The sequence below is a fragment of the Cervus canadensis genome, chromosome 5, assembly GCF_019320065.1.
Source record: "Cervus canadensis isolate Bull #8, Minnesota chromosome 5, ASM1932006v1, whole genome shotgun sequence".
Classification (NCBI taxonomy): Eukaryota; Metazoa; Chordata; class Mammalia; order Artiodactyla; family Cervidae; genus Cervus; species Cervus canadensis.
Genome location: NC_057390.1, coordinates 44,076,046 through 44,100,493, shown reverse-complemented (window position 1 = coordinate 44,100,493; position 24,448 = coordinate 44,076,046). Strand labels below are relative to the sequence as shown.

Here is a 24,448-nt window from a genome sequence, read left to right as displayed (position 1 = left end):
AGACAAATGAAAATAAAAAGATTCATCCCTTTGGATCTCAGTTATCTATACTGACTGGTCTGTGCACATTCAAGGCTGAAAACGGGATTAGATTTTTCTAGTTCTGTCGGGCATGACTTACATCCCCTTCCAATAGAGGCATTCCTCCTTTGCATTCTGTAAAAATCTTACACAGCCTTTGGTGTGAAGAAAGGGGCTTGAGTCAACAAAGGACTAAAATACTCAGCCAAGTCTTGCAACTGCAATTTTATTTTCTTTTGTGAAAATAAACAACTGGGAGTTTAAATTGCTCCAAAAAACCCCATAAAAATGAAAAGAAATACACACAGAAGAAGCATGTGAGGTGATTGGGGAGGGAGGAGGGTCTCAGAGCTTTGGCAGATTGTGCTAGCACATTCCCGGGTGACAGGAGCCAGACCTGTCTGCCACTCCAGGGCTGTGAGGGGACATCTTGACTGGTAAGGGGGTGGAACACAGGCTTCTTCGCTGAGGAAGTGGCAGGCACCTTGAGTCCCTTTAAATGCAGGGGAGAACCATTTTAGAGGACCTCTTCCTCCACAGAAAGCTGGAGGCTGGGGGGGTCGGGGTGGTTTAGGGCCACTGAGGGAAAGGTGCGCTGGTGGAGACAACGGAGGCCAAGGTGTCTTCTCACGTGGTGACAGCCTTACACTGGGCAGAGGACTAAGATGAAGGCATGAACCCACAGGAGAAAAACGTGGGCCAAGTAAAAGGGAATGTCAAGGAATGGGTTGTAGATGAAGAGGCTAGAAATGGCAACAAGGGCCAACGTGTAAGCTGGATTGAAGGGAGCCAGGAAGCAGGGGGTGGGAGGTTGGATGTGCAAGGACGATGGGAAGAGGAGGGAGGGCAGAGAGTCCAGGAGGTAGAGAGAGGGGTGCCTTCTGCCCAGGTCCATCCACCGCTGCACATACAGGAAGAATAACACACTACTTTTCAGTTCTCGTTTTCGTTTTTTTTTTTTTTTAAGATTTTTGTTTGTTTGTTTTTTTTAAAAAAGCCTTAAGATCAGCTACTGGTTACATCTACAAAACGTAAAGTGCTGCTGTTACCAGTCACTTTACAGAACAGTCCAGAGTGGTCAAATATTGACCAATAAAGTTTCCTTTTTTTTTTTCCTTCTGCATCCTTACTACTCGATGAGTCACTTGACAGCCTGCATAGGTCAAGGGGGGTAGCTTAGTGGGCAGACTTGGTGACCAAGGACAGAGGCTGGGCCTGGAGCACCGGGAGGGCCTGGTGGGCGTGGAGCGTGGCGGGGAAGGATGGGGGGGACGTCAGCAGAGCTGTGGGCACGGACCCCAAAGGGAGGGGCCGGGACAGGAGCGGGGGCTGGCTGCCCATCTGGCCAGAAGAGGTGGCGGCAGCCTTTGATGACAGGAAGGCAGCCGAGTGGAGAGCCAGCTGGGCCCGGGTCTCTGGCTTGGTGGTGAGGGAGAGGGGCTGGGCTTGCTCCGAGTGGGTGGCGGCCGGGGCGGCCGGCGAGGCCAAGGCCGCGGAGGGGGTAGCTGGGGAGTCCAGCATGCTGCCGTGGGAGGAAGCAGGGCTGTCACAGGGCTTCTCGGGGGGCAGGTACTGGACACATGGCTTCTTGCTTTTGGAGGCCAGAGCACCTGCGGGCGGGGCACGGGGGTGGGGAAACAAACAAGAAAGAGTCAGCCGCTAGGAACGCTGGGAAAGGCGGAAGTAGTATGTATGACCCGGGAAACAAGCATACGTACAGGAGGGACGTGAGGCCCTGAAATGACGTCTAAGGCTTTCACGACACCTAGAGCATGGAGAAGGAAATGGCAACCCACTCCAGTGTTCTTGCCTGGAGAATCCCAGGGACGGGGGAGCCTGGTGGGCTGCCGTCTATGGGGTCGCACAGAGTCGGACACGACTGAAGTGACTTAGCAGCAGCAGCAGCAGAGCACAGAAAAGGGCCAGTGCCAAAATGCCAAAGACCCCGTTCAGTATCTGCCTGGAGGGAAAATAGCTGAGCTTATCAAATTATCATGCTGTGCTGTGCTCAGTGATGTCCGCCTCCCTGTGCCGCTATGGACTGTAGCCCGTCTGGCTTCTCTGTCCCTGGAATTCTCCCGGCAAGAATAATGGAGTGGGTTGCCATTTCCTTCTCTAGCAAATTATCATCTTCCTGCCTAAGTCTTATCATCTGGGGGATGGATCTCCATTCAGTTTGCTTTAAAGCAAACTTTGGTTTATGATCCTCTTAGAGATAGTACAGCGCCTGCCAAGCACCAATTCAACAGATTTTGCGTCTATACATAGTTAACTTATGTGTACTCCTATGGAGATGAATACACAAATTATAGAGATATTAGAAAGCTAGGAAAGGAAGTGAAAGGAAAGGCGATAAAAAGCAACTTAGTGTGTGTGTGTTAGCTGCTCAGTCACATCTCACTGTTCACAACCCTATGGACTGTAACTCACCAGGCTCTTCTGTCCACGGAATTCTCCAGGCAAGAATACTGGAGTGGGTTGCCATTCCCTTCTCCAGGGATCTTCCCTACCCAGGGATCAAACCCAGGTCTCCTGCGTTGCAGGAGGATTCTTTACCAGCTAAGCCACCTGCAAAGCCCTTTAGATGGAACTAAACTAGTTCTACCCTTGTCCTGGAATGAGCCTGAGATGGGACGTGTGACTGAAATACTGGCCAAGGTATGGGCTAGTTTGTGCTGGGTGAGATTCTGATGTAAAAAGATATTTGTGGCACAAAGGGGCCTTCCTAATTCAAGCAAATGATTATTTCTGATATTTGGCCAACCAAACACTGAAGGAAAACCTGAATCTACTGGATTCACTGTAAGGTGGTATGCTAGTGTCTAAGGGGCTGGGTTCCTAAGGGAATTTCAAGGCTCGTTTCAACAACATTCAGGTTTTACTTTTACTGCATTGATTTTAGAACCTAACCCTCAAATAAGACACAAATCAACTGAATTGAAGAGCACCTTTCGAGTGACAAAGTGCTGACCAAATCCTCCCTCCATTTACCAAGCAGCATGACCAGGAAAGTCCTTTCACTTCTCTGAGCCTCTGAACTGATCATCTCCAAAAGAGGGGTAATAATAACACCCACCTGAGTATACCCAGGTGGTGCTACTGGTAAAGAACCCGCCTGCCAATGTATGTAGACATAAGAGACGCAGGTTCGATCCCTGGGTCAGGAAGAGCCCTTGGTGGACGGTATGACAACCCATTCCAGTATTCTTGCCTGGAGAATCCCCATGGACAGACGAGCCTGGTGGGATGCAGTCCATGGGGTCGCAAAGAGTTGGACACAATGGAAGTGACTTAGCATGCACGCACAAGTGTACATGAGGCAGAGTCCTTGAAAATGGCAGCTATTAATATTAAAACACAGCGTTGACACGGTGTCCATCAGAGATCAAAGCATAGGGTGCCAGCAGGTGTAGCTGGCACAGCGGGTAAAAGAAGTAAAGGCGAAGTTCCCTCCTGAAGACTCACCGTCTGCCTCTTGGACTTGCTGCTGCTGGGACTGCGTCTGGGACAGCTGCTTTTCTCGCTTCCTCTTCTTTTTCTTACCCTGAAAGATATGGCCAAAGGAAAAGGTAATAACCAGGGACAGAATAACGGCTTTTCTGATGGATTCAGTTATGAAGTGGGGAGGCAGGATATTTTCTGTACCAGGCGCCCAGGTCACATTCTGTGCAGCAGCCTCATGAGGAGGCACGGTGAGCCTTTCTGGGGGGCCGCCTCCCTCCCCTCAGCTCAGATAGGTCCTGACTTTCTTGGAAGGTCTCATTCTTTCCCTGCCCTGCAGGCTTAGTTTTCTATTTCTCTCTCTGGAACAGTGTCAGGTTCCTGATCTTTTTTGAGGCATCCCTGGTCTCACTGAAAATCTCATCCAGCTGGAATTCCCTGGCAATTCAGTGGTTAGGACTATATGCTTTCACTGTTGAAGGTGTGGGCTCAGTTGGCACCAAAGGGGGAAAAAAAAAACTAACTCAGCTATGAAGATTTTTAGCAGAAAAAGAGCAAGTAAGAACATACATACAGGGACTTCCCCTGGCAGTCTGGGGTTAAGAATCCACCTGCCAATGGGGTTCGATTCCTGGTCTGGGAAGATCACACATGCTGTGGGGCAACTAAGCTCGTGTGCCACAACCACTGAGCCTTCATACTCTAGAGCCTGTGCTTCACAAGAGAATCCACTGCAATGAGAAACCTTCCCACTGCAACTAGAGAGGAACCCCCTGCACATCACAACTAGAGAAAGCTCGTCCAGCCCCACCAAAAAATTTTTTTAAAATAAAATTAAAAAACCTGTCCAGTTCCAGGGAGGTATCAGAAATGTAGGCAGTAGCTCATGGCATTGTGAGCCTCAGGCTGGGAACCCTTTGCTAGAGACACTGATCACCAGAACTAGCATACAGCTGACACCACACCCTGAATTATGGAATTAAAGGCTGAGTCCACTTCCAATTCCAATTGGCTTCCCAGGTGGCGCTAGTGGTTAAGAACCTGCCCTCCAATGCAGGAGACTTAAGAAACACAGGTTTGATCCCTGGGTCCGGAAGATCCCCTGGAGGAGGAAATGGCAACCCACTCCAGTATTCTTGCCTGGAGAATCCCATGGACGGAGGAGCCTGGTGGGCTACAGATCACAGAATTGCAGAGTTAGACACAACTGAAGTGACTTAGCATGCATGCATGCCCCACTTGCAATGGGACAGGCACAAATTTAAGTCTGTCCTCAGGACACCAAAACCATGTCCTTGTGGCCCTCCTGAGAAATAAAGTGTCTTCCTCATTTCTAGAGAAATACAGACTTCTCCCTGGCCTTAAGGGTCCTCTATCACTGGAGTCAGCTTCCTTCTCCCCCAAATCCTCACTTGGAGGCTGTCCCTGGTGTCTGAGTGGGCACGTACGTAGTTGTCCCGGGCTGACCAGGTTGGGTAGAGCTGCGAGTGAAGCTGCCGCTCCTTCCGGGCCAATTCGTAGTACTTGGCCTGTTCTTCTCGGGACAGGTTGTGCCACTGTGGAGAGGACCAGCAAGGACAGAGTGGTGAGCGTGGGGCACGTGGAGCTGCACAGCCTGGAACACAGGGGCGGCCCTTACCTTCCTCCCCAGGATCTGGTTGATGGCTGCACTCTCCTTCAGGGTGCACTCGGCCACCACCTTGGCCCTCATCTCCTTCATATATAACATGAAGGCATTAAGAGGCTTCTTCACGTGGGGCTTCTTTTCTTCCTCTTTCTTCACTGTGACTGGTGATTTCCTGGGAAGTCACAAGGTTGTAGGTTAGCATTTGTCAGCTGTCATCTCTCAAGGAGGCTAAGGGCTGGCTGCCTCTGGGGAGTGGGGATGAGCAACTTGGCAGCTAATGAAAGTTGCCCAGGGCCGCTTTCAGCACCTGGGCACCCAGTTCCTAGTCTCTGACTGACCTCCAGCCATATTCTAGGAGAGGACAACTTCCTGACAAAGGAGCAGAGGGTGGTGGGGGGAGCTGAGATGGACTGGCCCCAGGTGAGAAAGAGGAGGGGGCAGAGCACTGGAGGCAGAAACAGAGCTGGGGCGGGTCTCCTTGGCCATGAGACTTTGACTTTCAGTGGACAAAGCATGGGCCATGGTGCTGGACTCAGCTCTGACCCAAGTCAACTATGTTGACTTGAGAAAATTCCCCTTGCAATTTTCAAGTGTTTGGGGGGACAGGGAAGGAAGCTAAAAGCTCTCTCAATTTCTCTTTCACTTTCAAAATCCTGATTGTAGGGCTTCCCCTACTGTGAGAAAAGATGTATGGTGTCTTTGAGAGGATGGGAATTCCAGGGGTCAAAGGGAACAGCTCGCAAGGAGGGGAGGATGTGGCCTAGGGAGCCGCCGGCTGAAGGTCCTCAGGAGAAGAATCAATGGCACTTGCTGCTCAGAGACTGGCCACCCGCCACCAGGCTGCCCATTACTCACGCGCTCACAGCCGGGCTCAGGCTGGGGGGCGCTGGTTCCTGCTTGACGATGGGGGAGACAATGGCGGGGTGGGGGATCCCTGAGGTGGGCAGACCAGGATGGGCCGGAGCCACCATGTGAGGGGAGAACCGACTGGAAACCAGGCTGCATACCAGGAGAAAACAAAAACAACAGAGGGATTCAGGCTAAATGCTTGTCACTTGCAGAGGACCTGGTGGAACCCAGCCTTGATGGCAGAGGCATGTGAACATCTCTGCCATGGCAGAGTTGGAGCCAGAGAAGGCTATTGACTGACCTCGAAAGAACTCATTTTGGGAAACACCCAACAAACCTCCCTTCCTTCACAAACACACAGGGTTCCTATATCCGGTGCTGAAAGCAGGTGGGATGAAAAACAGAAGATGCAGGAGGTCGGAGGCCAGGTACACAGGGGAAAGGAAAGAAAGGCTTATGCTCTGGGTTGTATTTTTTTTTTTTGTCATTGGTGGTACCATTGTCAGGTAGGTCGGCCCCTGAGACGGGACATCCTCTTTCATAGTTCCCTTCTCCTGACATCATTTCAGGAACAATTAATCTCCCAGCCTCTGGCTCCAGTCTGACATATTCAAAATGCTTCAATGCCACCAAGCCCTGCCCAGCCCATAGGGGAACATGCAGGAGGACTGAGTGCAAGGGCTTTAAAATTCTCCTCTTAGAGAGAGAGATGGGGCAAGAGTGAGCAGAGCCTGTTGTCTCCACCCCACAACTAATCAGACAGGCGGGGAGGAAAGGTGAGCACCTGCCTCTTTGCTTACTGCCAAGAGAAAACTGTGCAGGGGAGCCAGGAGACAAGCATTCCCTGTGCTGCCGCTTCCCCGCCCACAGCCCCAGGACTCACCTGGACATCGAGGCATTCATGGCGAGGGCAGGGTAGGGGTGCCTGAAGCCACCGGGAGGAAGGGAGTACATGGGCTGTCCTTGCCTATAAGGGCCAGGAGTAAGGAAATCTGGTCAGGAAACTGGCTGAAATGGGAACGTTCATAGGGCCGGAGAAGGGGTTGGGAAGACAGGATGATAAGTAAAAGGCAATAAGTAGGAAGTGGGAGTTGGGAAGATGCTGCCTGGGTAACTTGTTCTGATGCCCTGGGGAAGTTCTGGGCTTGGTGAGAGGGCTCCACTGTGGGGATGGGGATTGGGGGGGGTGGATCTGTATTTGGACCCCAAAGACAGGCTGGAGGTACAGGAGACAGAGCTCAGTGTAAGGAAGGAGGGATAAGAAAGGTTGTAAGTTTCCTTACTGTGGGACGAGCCAGCTGAGGGGATGTGGGATTTGCCCAACAGCTCCAGGAGACAGTGGGTAATATGGAGACAGCTCGGATGGATGAGGGGGCCGGGGGATTCCTGCTTCCAAGGAGAAATGTGTCAGAAAGTTCCTTGACCCTACACCTTGAAGTCACATCAAACAGGAGGCTATGCTTTGTTCCCAGATGCTCTGCAGCTTGCAGTGCCCTTTCTTTCACTGTTTCTGCTCTCAGTCACCAGTAACTTCTAACTGCTCATATTGGAGGTGTCCAAGACACAGGCAGGAAATCTTGGACTGAGAAACCCAAGCTTATCTCCGGAGTCATCAGCTGGAAAAGCTGTTTCATTTGTGGAAAAATAAACTTCAGATTTCCGTGTAACAGGGAAGAACAGTAGCTGATTCCACGTTGGATCTGTTTTTCTTTGACTTTAACCTTTGATCTCCATGCTCTTGTTACTATAATTGTTGAAAAGATGCTGTATATAAGCTGCAAGCATACATAATGGCCTGTCTCAGGGAACCTCTGTTGGAAAGTTAGACTGTTCTGACCTGGCCCACCTGTGACTGGCTGCAAGAAAAAATTAACACATCCTTGTCCTGATGCAGGCCAAGCCAGGAGATATTCTGCAAGACTTATGGCCTTTTTATTTTACTTCCTCCCCCTCTCTGTTCTATAAAAGAAACTGGCATCCAGACTCTGATAAGATGGTTCTCTAGGACATTAGTCCGGTACCTTCTTGGATACCCAGCTTTCTGAGTAAAGTTGTTATTCCTTGCCTCCCAATTACAGGCCTGTCATGCGGTGAGCAGACTGAGCTTGGACTCGATGACATCCATTCCACATTTATCCTCCCTATTATCTGTAACTTGTAATAGCTGTCTAAAGAGGGACTCCAGAAATGCGCTGAGCCACAGCAACTCTATGGGAATTTTATGAAAACGATGGCTCTCTCTTGGATGAACAGTGCGGGTGAGCAAGTTGAGAAAAAAGTCAACTCAGTCTCTTGCCTTGTATTTATACTTATAAGTGTGTTAGGGGAAACACACTGACTGAAACTGCCCACCCTGGCCAGGTACCATAGAAACCATTTGTGGGAGTTATTTTACGACAGGAGGTCCTGGCAAGGAACATGGAACTAATAAGCCACCACCAACCGGAAGAGTTTGCGAAAGGTCAAAATGAGATACCATGTATCCTACGACCTCCCAGGATCCTTTCAGCTGGCATCCATCTTGGCTGAGCAATGTGTGCGCCACCAGGAAGGACCCTGAGTCAGAACAACTGGCTAAAGACAACTCAGCAACTAACCCCATCACCGTAAAACCTGAGTCTGTGAGCCACATGTCAGAGCCGTCCTCCTGGGCTCCCTTATCATACTGTTCTCCACGGGGGTGCCCCTTCCCAATAAAGACTCTTGCTTTGTCAGCACGTGTGACTCCTCAGACAATTCTCTTCTGAGTCACCTGGGCCAGCCTGAGCGGCAGCCAACTCACCTGTCTTTGGATCGATCTCTGGGGAGAGGTGTGTGGGAGGGGAGCCGGGGGAGAAGTGGTCGTTGCTGTAGGTGATGAGGGGCGTCAACGGATGCATGTGGTGCGGGTGCTGAACAACAGGAACTTTATTAGACTGAAAGACAGAGAGAAAGAGACTAGGGCCAGTTGCCAAGGAGATGGAGTACAGACGGGCCTCAGAGATACTGCAGGTTTGCTTCCAGACTGCTGCAGAAAAGTGAAAGACAACGATTTTGGTTTCCCAGTGCATATAAAAGTTACACTTACACTATTCTATAATGTTAAGTATGGGGAAGCCATGGTGGCTCAGCAGTAAAGAATCTGCCTGCAATGCAGGAGATGCGAGTTTGATCCCTGGGTTGGGAAGATCCCCTGGAGGAGGGCATGGCAACCCACTCCAGTATTCTTGCCTGGGGAATCCCATGGACAGAAGAGCCTGGTGTTCTGCAGTCGATTGGGTTGCAGAGTTGGACACGACTGAGCACATGCAGTGTTAGGTGTGCAATGGCATTATGTCTAAAAAAAAAATACATTTGTTGTTGTTGTTCAGTCCCTCAGTCGTGTCTGACTCTTTGCAACCCCATGGACTGCAGCACCCCAGGCTTCCCTGTCCTTCATCATCTCCCGGAGTTTGCTGAAACTCATGTCCATTGAGTCGGTGATGCCATCTAACCATTTCATCCTGTGTCATTTTATATATATATAAAATCCCCATATATACTCTAATCAAAAACACTTTGTTAAAAGGTGCTAATCATCAACTGAGCCATTAGTGAGTTGTAATCTTTTTGCTACAGTGACATCAAAGATGACTGATCACAAGCCACCACAACAAATATAATAATAAGGAAAAAGTTGGAAATATTGCAAAAATCACCAAAACGTGACAGAGATACAAAGTGAGCAAAGGTTGTTGGAAAAATGATGCTGATAGACTTGCTGGATAAACCTCTAATTCATAAAAAAATTGTAGTATCTGTGAAGCACAGGAAAGTAAAGTACAATAAAACGAGGTATGCCTGTAAAATCTATGGTTATTTACTGAGTTGACTATGTGCCAGGTATTTTCCATGCAGTATCGAATTCAGCCCTTGTAGAGAACTTAAGAGAAAGTAGCAGTCTATTTGCCCCTTGGAAGAAAAGCTATGACAAACCTAGAAAGTATATTAAAAAACAGAGACATCACTTTGCTGACAAAGGTCCGTCTAGTCAAAGCTATGGTTTTTCCAGTAGTCATATATGGATGTGAGAGTTGGAAGAGGGCTAAGCACTGAAGAATTGATGCTTTCGAACTGTCGTGCTTGAGAAGACCCTTGAGAGTCCCTTGGACTGCAAAGAGATCAAACCAGTCAGTCCTAAATTAAATGAGCTCTGAATATTTATTGGAAGGACTGAAGCTCTAATACTTTGGCCACCTGATATGAAGAGCCAACTTGTTGGAAAAGACCTTGATGTTGGGAAAGACTGAGGGCAGGAGGAGAAGGCGATGACAGAGGATGAGATAGTTGGAAGGCATCACCGACTCAATGTACATGGATTAGAGCAAACTCAGGGAGATAGTGAAGGACAGGGAAACCTGGAGTGTTGCAGTCCGTGGGGTCACAAAGAGTTGGATAAGACTTTATGACTGAACAACAAATACAGCAGAAAAAGAAACAATAGAATTAGGAGAGGGATTACACCCAGCCTCCTACATACCCTCTTCAAAACAGCCCACCATCACTCACTTCATGTATACTATGTGCTAAATGGTACAGACTGCTGAATTATGAATCATGCTCTGCGTAATCTCAGTGAATTTTGAAAGGCTCAACACATGCTTGCCAAATAAACTTCTTAGAAATAGTAGCTCATGGGCTCAAGTCTGAGACTGGGAACAGAGCAGTGAGAGAACTGTCACCACCAGGCCACATATAACCACTTGTCATGTTCAAGGTTTACATTTACAGACACTACCAAGGGCACTTAGAACTGTTCTCTCTAGAGCGTATCAAACACCCTGCTGATCTAATTATCACATTTCATTTTAAACATCAGCAAATGTAAGGAGCACATTTTATATAACTGTTAAGAAAGCAAAAACAGGGACATCCCTGGTGGTCCAGTGGTTAAGACTCCACATTCCAATGCAGGAGGCCTGGGTTCGATCCCTGGTCAGGAAACTAGATCCTACATACCAGAACTAAAAGATCCTGCATGCCACAAGTGAGACATGGTGCAGCTAAGTAAATAAAATAAATAAACACTAAATTTTTTAAAAAAGAAAGTAAAAACTCAGGCATGTCACCAACACATCATGATTTCAGAAATTTAAAAAAGGGGGGGAAACCTGTGTGCCCTGGAATCAGTAAACTAAATTTTTAATTGTTTTAACCTAATCTCACTTAACAGTAAGGATTTTTATTACAAAAATGGCTAGCGTCCTTATTATAACCTACTAAAGGAGCTATGATTATCTTGGTTTGAGGAATAAGGAAACAGAGTATGGAAAGATGAAGTGATGTAGCCTGAGTCACAGAGGTAGTAAGTTACAAAACTGGATTCATATTAGCCCTTCACATGCTAACAAACCAGGGTGTCTCCTCTTGCATCACCTGCCAACCCAACAGCCCAATCAAAACATCTGTCAGAGAAAGGACATATACTCATCTTTTTGGATAATAAGGTAAATTAGTTCCAAGTGGAAGAGAGATGTCTTTAAAAAAAGAGATCTGTAAAAAGGATGATAATTTGATGGTATCTCAGGGGCCAGAATTCCAAACTTCTGTCTTTCCGGTTGAATGTTTCATTTCGTAGATTCCATGAGCGCTTTTGCCTTTTAGTTGGTGCCCCTTTGGTGCTCATCATGCAAGCTACGATGTGTACATCTCCTACGTATTCATGCACTGACAGTAGCCTTGCTCTGTTTTCAGTAGTCTAAGCCGAGATGAGAGGCAGAGTCCTGGGCCAAGGCTTGGAACCCAGAGGCCCAGCTCCTAGACCTGCAGAACCGAGACGGAGATTTCAGACGTTCGCAACCACAACCACTAGGTGGCGCTGGTACACGGCTGGGCTGCCGGTACCTCCTCTTGGTATCTTCCTTGGTATCTTCCTATCGCCTCCTTCGTGGGCTCTTTTTGGCGTTGCATGTAGTTGCAGGTATATTCTAAAATTATTTTCTTCTTACTGTTTTGATCTGCTCCCTTACTGTCTTTTGAAGAGGTCTCCACGTACAAGAACACGTAACACAAATAAGGATATTAAAAGATTATTTTAAGGTCAGATTTCTATTAACAGGATCCTGATGCAATCAATGATGTATTCAGGTTTCATGGAAGCAGCTTTGTCTGAAGGGCGATTTTAATTTTATTTACTTATTATTAACTTTTTTAAAAGGTGTTTTTTTCCTTCCCAAGGCATAATTTAGCTTTGGGAGGTTCTTTTTAAAAAATGTTTATTTATTTGACTGTGTCAGGTCTTAGCTGTGGCATGCATGATCTTCAGTTGCGACATTCAAACTCTTACTAGAGGCACATGGGAACTAGCTCCCTGACCAGGGATCGAACCGGGGCCTTCTGCATTGGCAGCACAGGGTCTTAGCCCCTGGACCACCAGGGAAGTCAATAAAGGGAGATTTTTATATTATAAAAACCAATAGAATTATTACTAAGAGTGATAGTAAATGATAAAAGAAATACACAGAATGAATGTGCAATTTAAAAATTACAGTTTTTTTTTAAACATGTAAATTTTATGATAAAAAAATTAAAAAGACTAGCGGGTATTGCCTGGTGGTCCAGTGGTTAGGACTCGGCACTTCACTGCCATGGCCTGGGTTCAATCCCTGGTTGGGGAACTAAGATCCTGCAAGCTGCACATCATGGCCAAAAAGAGAAAAGAAAAATAGAAGCATACCAAAATGTAAACAGTAAGTATATTTGAATGGTGGGAGTACAAATGATTTTGTTTTTCTTGTGTTTTCCAACTTTATTATCTATTAAAAATATACATATGACGAATGCAAATTTCCTAAGAAAAAAAATACAGGCTATATTATAAAACATTCAGAAACCACAATCACACACACAATAAACCCCAACAACCCCACCATGCCCACAGTCACACTAGCATAACCCAGTACCTATTATCATTTTGACAAATCTCCATTCACTTGGACTTCTTGTGCATCTGTTATTTACATCATTTATAGCCATCTTTTTTAAATTAAAATTTTCAGCTTTATTTAGATATAATTGACAAACAAGATTGTAATATATTTAATGTGTATTATGTGATAACTGAATATAGGTACACAGAGTCATCCTAAAATACTTAATGGTATTATGAAAGTAGGACTGACCATGTGCTGTCTTCATCAGAAACTGGTAAACAGCACTGAATGGGTGTCAGAGTTAAGCACAAAGCAGGGAAGCATGAGTTTACATTGGAAAATGCAGTCTCCTCACTTAAAACACTCTGTGAGTTATTACTGGTTCCCATTAAGTGGCATCATTGTCCAGAAAATGGACGGGAAGATGGTGAGTTCCCAGAAAGAAAAAGGAAGGTAGACTTTTCCTTATCAGGCTGGGAATATGCAGCCTCTGGAGATGATTAGCAAAACTCGGTCTCTTGGGCTTCTCTAGTGGTTCAGTGGTAAAGAGTCCATCTGCCAGTGCAGGAGACATGGGTTCGATCCCTGGTCCAGGAAGATTCCACATGTCTCTAGCACCACAATCAACTGAGCCTGCTTTCTGCAGCCCGAGCTTTGCAACAAAAAAAGCCACTGCAGCCAAGAAGCCTCCGCTTGCCCCAACTAGAGAAAGTCCGCATCGCAGTGAAAACCCAGTACAGCCAGAAATAAACAAACATACAAAATTATTTTATAAAAGATCAACTCCTTTAGGGCTGACTCAGGGAAAGCTCTCCTTGGAGGCTATCATCCCAAGAAAAGTTTCCCACTGATTCTTCTTCTTTGCTGTCCTCCAGGGACATGATGTTTGCAGCACAAAGCCAGGTCAAGGATAGGGATGTGGAGAACCAGCGGACAGTCCCTGCTGTACAGTGCAGAGAGCACACACAAGCCAGGACACAGGTGCTCCCTGGGCAAGGGAACTAGGCAAGGCTAGTTTTACCCAAAGCAAAGCATCTCAGCCTACCTTGTGCTCCAATCCTTCCGTCCCATCACACAGACTCAACCCTTTTCCAGCGCAGGTATTCGTCTATTCCCTGTTTCTAGGGTAGCTGTTGTTCAGTCACTCAGTCATGTCCAGCTGTTTGCGACCTCATGGGCTGTAGCCCTCCAGGCTCCTCTGTCCATGGGGTTTCCTGGGCAAGAATACTGCAGTGGGTTGCCATTTACTTCTCCAGGGCATCTTCTCAACCCAGGGATCGACCCTGTGTCTCTTGCACTGGCAGGCTGATTCTTTACTGCTGAGCCACCAGGGAAGCCCCTTTCTAGGGTTGGTCCAAGCCGAAGTTCTGGAAACTCCTGGTCCCTAGGAAGCAGTGTATCCTCCCTTCTACTGTTCATGACTTTACTCCAAGCTGTAAGTAAAGCCAATGCTCCACCACAGACGAACCAGCCACCTCTTCAAAAGTTGCTTCTTTCAGTAACTGCTTTGCATTCAGGCGTGTTCAGTTGCTCAGCCGTATCTGACTCTTTGCGACCCCATGGACTGTAGCCCACCAGGCTCCTTTGTCCATGTCATTCTCCAAGGAAGAATACCAGAGTGGGTTGCCATTTCCTCCTCCAGGGGATCTTCCCGATCCAGGGATGAAACCCACATCTCCTGCGTCTCTTGCATTGCAAGCAGATTCTTTACCACTAAACCACTGGGGAAGCCAGTGGTTTGAGGCCTTTACAAAGCCTCCTGCCTCCTAGGCTTCATTCACTATCTCCTTTTCTTCCTGATCTGAAGTTCAGAGATCAGAAAGATAAGGCTTTCAGGTCAGGCAACGGGGAGCCTTAATTGTGGTATCCATGTCTCGCAAAGCAGACATAGACCAGTCAACAGGCTGCTCAGCAAAGATCCCCAGAGTTGCGCTGGGTCACTAACTGTAACTGATATTATATATTTAAGAAATATGCTTTATCCACAATCAATTGTCTGTTGACTGCTTGAGGGAGTCTTCTCTTAAAATTATTCTCAGGAGACTGCTTAAATGCAAGACTTCAGGGGAAAAGGAAGTTGGTTTGTTCCTAAAGCACCAGTCCAGGATTCTCCCGTGGTCCAGTAGTTAAGACTCCCAGCTTCCACTGCAGGGGGCATGGTTTCAATCCCTGGTCAAGGAATAGGATCCCACAAGCCACACAGCACAGCCAAAAAAAAAGTACCTATACACTCATAGTGGTGGATTAACATATAATAGAAGCAAAGGCAAATAGGAACCTAATGAAAATTGAGGGGGAAAACTATAATTCTAAGTAAACATACCCACCACTCTCTAACAAATACTGCTTAAAAGGAAAAATGTAAGTTCTTTGCTAATTCTGTCATCGTATCCTATTAAAGAAAGGAAATTTGCATGTATGTCTTCTATACAGAATTTTCCTGGCAATTCACACATTGATTTATTGGGTGATTGTCTGTGAAGACTGTCTACACAGCAGGCACTGAGTTGGGTAGCCAAAGGGCTGAAGGCCAACAGCAGAAATGGAAAGAACCTGGGTCTCCGATGGCATGGTTTGCTTGTTTGAACTAACTGGCCTGGCAGAAAACATGACTCACAACAAGAATTCATGCTGTATCTACTACGTGCCAGGCACTGTTCTAGGTCTTGTGAATGCATTAGAGAATCCGTCTATCTAGACAATAATCCAAACAAATAAATAAGATGTCGCATGCTACAATGAAGATGGAAGATCCTGTGTGCTGCAACTAAGACATGGAACAGCCAAAATAAGTATTTAAAAAAAAAAAAAAAGGTGAGGCAGATGTAGGTTATAAGTTACACAGGCCAACCAGGGAAAGCCTCAATGAGAAAATGACTTCTGTTTGATTTTTATTTATTTGACAGCACAGGGTCTCAGATGTGGCACGTGGGATCTTTGGCTGCAGCATGTGTGATCTAGTTATCTGACCAAGGGTCAAACTCAGGCCCCCTACCTTGGGAGCGAAGAGTCTTAGCCACTGGACCACCAGGGAAGTCCTCAGAAAATGACTCTTGAATTAATATATGAGGGCAGCGGAAGTGAGATGTGTGGGCACGGGGAGGGAAGGGCGTTTGGGCAGAAGGCGCCCAGAGTGTAGTGGCTCCCAGGTAGACAGGAAGATAGGTGTGTTTGAGCAACTCCACGGAAGACAGTGGACGGAGCGCTGGGAAGAAAACAACGGGATGAAAGTCTGTCTTAATGTACGAACACATACATTTTGAGCTTCTCAAGTAGGTGGCAAGCAGTGCACTGCAGGCTGGGAAAGATGTGAACATAAATCCAGGATCTCTGGAGGGCAGCAGCATAGAGAAAATGCTTCGGGGAATTAGAATGTGCTTCAGGCTTCCCTAATGGCTTAGACAGTAAAGCGTCTGCCCACAATGCAGGTAGACCGGGGTTCGATCCCTGGGTTGGGAAGATCCCCTGGAGAAAGAAATGGCAACCCACTCCAGTACCCTTGCCTGGAAAATCCCATGGATGGGGAAGCCTGGTAGGCCTACAGTCCACGGGGTCGCAAAAAGTCGGACACGACTGAGCGACTTCACTTTTCAGGTCCTTCTTGGAAACAGTGGCACATTTCTGAGGACTTTGCAAATTGGACTGGGCACAAAATTCTTGGGTTAAAAACTTTCCTTATCAAAACTTATCTATGGCTTGCTGGCATTAAAGGCAGCATACGAGAACCCTGCGTTTACCTTTATTTTTCTTCTTTGATACTGGCCTTTCCCCTGCTGCATAGATGAAAGTGAAAGTGTTAGTTGCTCAGTCATGTCTGACTCTATGTGACCCCGTGAACTATCGTCCTCCAGTCTCTGCTCATGGAATTCTCCAGGCAACAATACTGGAGTGGGTTACCATTTCCTTCTCTAGGGGATCTGCCCAACCCATGGATCGAACTCGGCTCTCCTGCATTTCAGGCAGATTCTTTACCATCTGAGCCACCAGGGAAGCCCTGCATAGATGCTTATAAGGGAAAAAAAAAAAAATTAAACCCTTACAATTCTGATTGTTGCCAGGATGTGTCTAAGTTTATGTGAATTTTCATTTACTTCGTCAAATTCAGATGAGCACTTTCAAGCTATACACTTGAGTTTTTATTTATTTATTCTTAGGCTGTGTTGTGCAGCATCTTAGTTCCCCAACCAGGAATCGAACCCAGCCCCTTGCAATGGAATTGAGGAGTCTTAACCACTGGACTGCCAGGGAAGTCCCTAGTCTTTCGTTTTAAAGCCCCACGTTGCTTTCTTCTCTTATTGCCTGTTGTTTCCACTGCTTGTGGTCTCCTCTTAAGGAACACTATTTGTAGACTGTTTTTCAGTTGTCTTCTCTATCTTTTTCTTTTGTGTCATCAATGTACAGACTTGACTTGCCACAGTGTCCACTTTGCTCTACACTAAGAATTACGAACTGGGAAATATGAGTTGTTGTTTAGTTGCTAACTCATATCTGACTCTGTGACCCCCATGGACTATAACCTGCCAGGCTCCTCTGTCCATGGGATCTCCCAGACAAGAATACTGCAGTGGTTTGTCCTTTTCTTCTCTAGGGGATCTTCCCGACCCAGGGACTGAACCCGCATCTCCTGCATTGGCAGGTGGATTCTTTACTACCGAGCCACCAGGGAAGCCTGGGAGATATGAATAAGGTTTCCCCCAAGCTAAATCTCAGTGGCAAAAACTAATAAAGGAATGATGGCGGTAGATAATTACCAAGGCATGCCATGAATCGTGGGTGGAAATTTAATAAGAAATAGGACATTTATGCAGCTTCTAAGCCTCTGCCTACAGAGTGACTTATTAAGTACAAAAGGAAAGAATAACCTCAAAGAGAAAACACATGTCAAACATCACCTTAATTAAATGATTCAAGCCAACATCACTGACATTGGGACAAACAGACATCACAGACCTGCCTCCCGATGTGAGGCCCTGAGAGGGACACCTGAATGTGGTCGTGTTCTTGCCAAAACATACAACCGGAATCTAACCACGACGACATCTCAGATACACCCAGATGGAGGGATGTTCCACAAAATAGCTAGTCTGTACTTCTCCAAAGAGTCAAAGTCAGGAAAAACAAAGGCTAAGGAACTCTGGGAGATTCAGTTCAGTCAGTTCAGTTGCTCAGTAGTGTCTGACTCGTTGTGACCCCATGGACTGTAGCACGCCAGGCTTCCCTGTCTATCACCAATCTTCTTTGTATAGTTCTTCTGTGTATTTTTGCCACTTCTTCTTAATATCTTGTGCTTCTGCTAGGTCCATACTGTTTCTGTCCTTTACTGTGCCCATCTTTGCATGAAATGTTTCCTTGGTATCTGATTTTCTTGAAGAGATCTCTAGTTTTCTCATTCTATTGTTTTTCTCTGTTTCTTTGCATTGATCACTTAGGAAGGCTTTCTTATCTGGGACATTAAAAGAGACTAAAAGACATGGCAATGAGATGTAATTTGTGATCCTGGGTTGAACTCTGGACCAAGAAAAACACACATCTCAACAGACATTACTGCGACATTTATGAAAATTTGAATATATACTGTGAATTAGATAATAATCCACAAAATATATTGTGTGTGTTACTTGCTCAGTCATGTCTGACTCCTCTATCCATGGAATACTCTAGGCAAGAATACTACAGTGGGTTGCTGTGCCCTCCTCCAGGGCATTTTCCCAAGGCCAGGGATCGAACTCAGGTCTCCTGCATTGCAGACAGCTTCTTTACCACTAGTATCACCCGGGAAGCCCCCTTTATACACACACATACATTACTTTTCTGGTTTCAAAATAATTTAATTAGGGACGTCTGTGGCGTTCCAGTACTTAGAACTGATGCCATGCTTCCAAGGCAGGGGCCGTGGGTTCTATCCCTGGTTGGGGAACTAAGATTCCATATGTCTCATGGAAAAATTTTTTGGCAGGGCCAAAAAATAAAAAAGATTTTTAAAAAATATTTACTTAAAATTCCTGAATGCGAAGAGAAACTGCACCCAGGGGCAGAGAGGGGTTCAGAGGCGGGCATCTACCTGTACCCAGATCACTGATTCTCAAACCATTCATAAATGCGTCCTGAGAACCTATTCTGCCAGGCATTATGACAGTTGCTGTGTAAACAAATATGAACAAAACAGAGTGAATTTTACCTTGAGTTGGTTATACTCTGGAAGCCAATTTATCTGCCTTGTATGGTTGGGCACCATGTTCCATGGAGAGAGTGGAGGGCCTGAGAAGGGGCCGGGTATGTGGGGCCACAGTGAGGGGTCAGGATAACAGTCCACATGCAATAATCAGACATTACTACTTAGTTATTAGAGCTTGTTTTGAAGGCACACAAATTCAAGTGGTAATAACACTTAACTCCATCCCCAGCCTGGCCTCGTCATGGCTTGTTTATATGCATTTCCCTGACAGGCAGCTTCAACATGACTCACTCCATCTCTCCAAGTATGCAGGCTGTTTCCTTCACTTGCCCTTTCCCCAGGGCCAAACTCATCTTAAAATATTTTGCTCATGATTCCAAAAGAAATTTCATAATCAAGTCTTTTCATTTGTCTAAGAAAAAAAAAGTGTCCAAACCTTACTTCCGGTAACCTGGTTACCTGCTGACACTTCCATCCTAGAAAACCTGGCCGACAGCAGATCGGAATGTTTTCTGGTCTCTGCTTCCCTTTTGCCTCTGTTTGCAGTGAGGGCAGTGATTCTCAGTTCTGGCTGCCACTGGGAATCTTCCAGAGAATCTTCTGGCTTGTGTGTGATAAACTATGGTACTAGCCACCACCCCAGACCAGTTTAATCATATTCTTGGGAGCACTGATGCTAAATTCTGTAGGTTTATTATCTCTATTATCTGTGTAATGTGTCTGTTTGGTCTGGCATCTAATTTCAAAATTCATCACCTCCTAGTCTGCTAAATAAACTGTATTTTTATTTTTAATTTTTAAAATTCTTATTTATTTATTTGCCTGCATCAGGTCTTAGTTGAGGCACAAGGAATCTTCGCCGTGGCATGTGAGCTTAGTCATCCTGTATCTTTAGTTCCCCGACCAGGGATCAAACCTGCATCCCTTGCATTGGAAGGCGGATTCTAAATCACTGGACTGCCAGGGAAATCCCAACAATATTTTATTTAATTTCTTTCAGATTTTATTATTATTTTTAAAAAATATTTTTTAGTTATTTATTTGGCCGTGCCAGGTCTCAGCTGCTTCGTTGCAGCATGTGGGATCCAGTTCCCTGACCAGGGGTTGAACCCGGGCCCCCTGCATTGGGAACATGGAGTCTTAGCCATTGAACCACAGGGGAAGTCCTTATTTTATTATTATTTTTTTAAAATTGAAGTATAATTGCTTTATAATGTTGTGTTAGTTTCTGCTGGGCAACAAAGTGAATCAGCTATATGTATACATATAACCCGTCTCCCCAAACACTCCTCCCATCTCACCACTCTAGGTCTTCACAGAGCATTGCGATGAGCTCCCTGTGCTCCATATAGCAGCTTCCCATAACAGTATTTTAATTGTTCTTTCCCTCTCTTATTAATAGCAGTGCTCGAGGTGGTGGGCAATCCCAAAGAATGGCAATGCCAAAGAATGTTCAAACTACTGCACAATTGCATGCCTCTCACACACTAGCAAAGTAATGCTCAAAATTCTCCAAGCCAGGCTCCAACACTACATGAACTGTGAACTTCCAGATGTTCAAGCTGGATTTAGAAAAGGCAGAGGAACCAGAGATCAAATTGCAAACATTGGTTGGATCATAGAAAAAGCAAGAGAATTCCAGAAAAGCATCTACTTCTGCTTTATTGACTACGCCAAAGTCTTTGACAGTGTAGATCACAACAAACTATGGAAGATTCTTCAAGAGATGGGAATACCAGACCACTTTACCTGCCTCCTGAGAAATCTGTATGCAGGTCAAGAAGCAATAGTTAGAACTGGATATGCAACAACAGACTGGTTCCAAATTGGGAAAGGAGTAGGTCAAGGCTGTAGGCTGTCACTCTGCTTATTTAACTTATATGCAGAGTACATCATGCAAAATGCCAGGCTGGATGAAACACAAGCCAGAATCAAGACTGATGAAAAAAAGAAAAAAAAAGATTGATGGGAGAAATATCAATAACCTCAGATACATAGACGACACCACCCTTATGGCAGAAAGTGAAGAGGAACAGAAGAGCCTCTTGATGAAAGTGAAAAAGGAGAGTGAAAAAGCTGGCTTAAAACCCAGCATTAAAAAAAAAGGAAGATAATGACACCTGGTCCTATCACTTCATGGCAAATATAGATGGGGAAACAATGGAAACAGTGACAGACTTTATTTTCTGGGGCTCTAAAATCACCACAGATGGTGACTGTATCCATGAAAAAAACTGGATGCTTGCTCCTTGGAAGAAAAGCTATGAGCAACCTAGACAATATATTAAAAAGCAGAGACATTACTTTGCCAACAAAGGTCTGTCTAGACAAAGCTATAGTTTTTCAAGTAGTCATGTATGGATGTGAGAGTTGGAGTATAAAGAAAGCTGAGCACCAAAGAATTGATGCTTTTGAACTGTGGTGTTGGAGGAAACTCTGGAGAGTCCCTTGGACAACAACGAGATCCAACCAGTCCATCCTAAAGGAAATCAGTCCTGAATATTCATGGGAAGGATGTTGAAGCTGAAACTCCAATACTTTAGCCACCTGATGTGAAGAACTGACTCACTGGAAAAGACCCTGATGCTGGGAAAGGTTGAAGGCAGGAAGAGAAGGGGATGACAGAGGATGAGATGGTTGGATGGCATCACCAACTCAATGGTATGAGTTTGAGCAAGCTCCAGGAGTTGGTGATGGACAGGGAAGCCTGGCGTGTTGCAGTTCATGGGGGTCGCAAGGAGCTCAGTTCAGTCACGACTGAGTAACTGAACTGAACTGAGAGGTGATGGTGGTGGTAATAGTAGCAAGCTAGCAGTTATTGAGGCTTATTTTGTGCAAGGCACAATTCTAAACTCATTACGATGCATGGGCTCCTTTTCACACAACTCTGAGGTCAACTCCTTTCCTAATACCTATTTTATAGACGAGGAAAACCAAAGCGAAGAGAGATGAGGTAATTTCCTGAAGCTTCACAAGTAGGAAGAGGCAGAGCTGGGATTCAAACCCACTTTATTACACAATCTCCAAGACACATCGTCCTCCCTGGGCATTTCAGGTTTGGCTCCCATTCACACACACGTGTATCTCAGATAACAGAATGAGAAGCTCTGACTTGAAAATGGAAGATGGTGGTCTCCTTCCACTTTCTAGAATATCAAGTTCAGGTTTTCTCCTATGAAGTTCTCTTTAAGCGTTTGAGGCCTGTTTTTCTGCTTTTCTGTATGAGAGTACAGAGTGTGATAATACACAACTTCCTAGAAAAGTATCTATTTTTCTATCTACAATGTAATGTACCCACTATTCATGGTTTTCCACTCTCAGACATAACATGAGCCCCGGCTCCACCAGCTGTGCTGAGATGTCTCGCAGTGGCTGCAGGTTTGTCTGGCAGTGGATGCTATGGGTAGAGAACCTTGTGGAGAGTTTAGGGATTTCATGTATTTTTATGTCACTTACACTGAGATAATAAGTGAGGATGAGTAGTTGATTTATTTGAGGAAAAGGGTCTAAAAAAAATGGAATCACAGACAAGGCAAAAAAATTTGGTAATGTATATTAATACAGCAATAGTCTTTCCAATACTTGTGAATGGATGAGAGAGTTGGACCATAAAGAAGACTGAGTGCCGAAGAATTGACGTTTTCAAGCTGTGGTGCTGGAGAAGACTCTTCAGAGTCCCCTGGACTGTGAGATTAAACCAGTCAATCCTAAAGGGAAATCAATCCTGAATATTCACTGGAAGGACTGATGCTGAAGCTGAAGCTTCTATATTTGGCCACCTGATGCAAAGAGCTGGCTCACTGGAAAAGACCCTGATATTGGAAAAGACTGAAGGCAAGAGGAGAAGGGAGTAACAGTGGATGAGATGGTTGGATGGCATCACTGATTTCAATGGACATGAATTTGAGCAAACTCAGGGAGATAGTGATGGACAGAGAAGCCTGGTGCACTGCAGTTCATGGGGTGGCAAAGGGTTGGACACGACGTAGTGACTGAACAACAACAATCCATACAGTCTCCTGGGGCCAACAAAAGAATTATAGGAAGCAGAGGACTGAGAAAAGGTGGGCAAATGAGTGCTGTTAGGTATTAGATGGCAAACAGATCAGGGATGGAAGTGGAAGGTCTAGCTCTTGTGTGAAGTTGGGTGGTGAATACTAGAAGGGAAATATAGGAGGAAGAGGAGGGCTGATGGCAGGCTTTTTGTTTTATTTTTCAGAGCTGGATCACTCTGTGCAGCAGGAGGGATGGCAAACTCAGAGTCTATGTGCTTGTTTTAAAAATAATTCACCTCCTCTGAAGGCAGATGGAGATTTTTGAAGACAAGCAAACAACAGGATGTGAAGGATGCTGGATGGGGATGTGGCACAGGATGGGTGGGGGGCATGAGAGCAAGGATTTGAAACAGTTAAAGAGGGCTTCCCTGGTGGCTTAGTGCTCAAGAATCCACCAGCTAGTGCAGGAGACTTCAGTTCCATCCCAGGTCCGGGAAGATTCCACATGCCTCGGAGCAACTAAGTCCGTGAGCCACAACTCCTAAGCCTACGCTCTAGAGCTCAGAAGCTACAACTACTGAAGCCCGAATGCTCTGAGAGTCTGTGCTCTGCAACGAGAGAAGCTACCGCCATGAGCTGAACACCACAGCTAAAGAGTAGCCCCTGCTCGTTGCAACTAGAGAAAAGCCTGTGCAGCAATGAAGACCCAACACAGACAAATAAATCGAAAAAAAAAAATTTTTTTTTTCGTTGGGATGCCCAGTCCTTGACTGACCACTAGTGGGCACTTGCACCTCGCACTTGGCCACCAACAGTTGTCTTGGAATCTAGAGGGTCACAGGCAACTTCCAGGCCTGCCCACCCCTGCCATGGGGCGTGTTCTTTAGGCTGCCCAGATCTTGGTGACAGGCCATAGGACCTCTCAGGGGAGCCTGTTCCGGATGGCTGTGACAGTCACCTGAGAACTACACCGGACATTGGTCAAGGGCTCAGACCCGGGAAGCTGGTCTCACGATTACTGGAAATCATACAAGCTCGCCGTGCCATGACTTATCTCTCTAGAGATACCTTCTTTCTCCTCAACTAAATTCTAAATTCTTTTTTAAGCTTTTTAAAAAATATTAATTTTTATTGATGTATACTCCATGGGTGTGCTGTGTGCTCAGTCGTGTCTGACTCTTTGAAACCCCATGGACTGTAGCCTGCCAGATTCCTCTGACCAAGGGATTTCCCAGGCAAGAATACTGGAGTGGGTTTGCCATTTCCTCCTCCAGGGGATCTTCCTGACCCAGGGATCAAACCCACATCTCTTGCATCTCCTGCACTGGATTCTAAGCTTTTAATGAAAAAAGACTGTCAGGAGATCTTAAAATAAGAGGAGATGAAATATGAATGAGATGAAATTCTACATCTGGGATTTGCTTGCAAACAACCCAGCATGGTGGAAGGG

At 45.9% G+C, this 24,448-nt stretch overlaps 1 protein-coding gene across 2 annotated transcripts in view; it reads right to left on the bottom strand.

The window, feature by feature from the left end:
* Nucleotides 1-231: 231 nt before the first annotated feature.
* TCF7L1 (transcription factor 7 like 1) overlaps nucleotides 232-24,448 on the bottom strand; it is a 187,018-nt gene continuing 162,801 nt past the window's right edge. The window contains exons 5-12 of one of the 2 annotated variants that reach the window (XM_043468693.1): nucleotides 8,721-8,853; nucleotides 7,222-7,324; nucleotides 6,822-6,905; nucleotides 5,945-6,088; nucleotides 5,102-5,261; nucleotides 4,875-5,018; nucleotides 3,487-3,565; nucleotides 232-1,631 (exon numbers count right to left, since the gene is read on the bottom strand). In XM_043468693.1, coding sequence (XP_043324628.1) covers nucleotides 1,198-1,631; nucleotides 3,487-3,565; nucleotides 4,875-5,018; nucleotides 5,102-5,261; nucleotides 5,945-6,088; nucleotides 6,822-6,905; nucleotides 7,222-7,324; nucleotides 8,721-8,853 — 1,281 coding nt within the window. In that variant the 3' untranslated portion in view covers nucleotides 232-1,197. The remainder of the gene's footprint in view (nucleotides 1,632-3,486; nucleotides 3,566-4,874; nucleotides 5,019-5,101; nucleotides 5,262-5,944; nucleotides 6,089-6,821; nucleotides 6,906-7,221; nucleotides 7,325-8,720; nucleotides 8,854-24,448) is intronic. The other variant, XM_043468694.1, reaches the window with a different exon arrangement.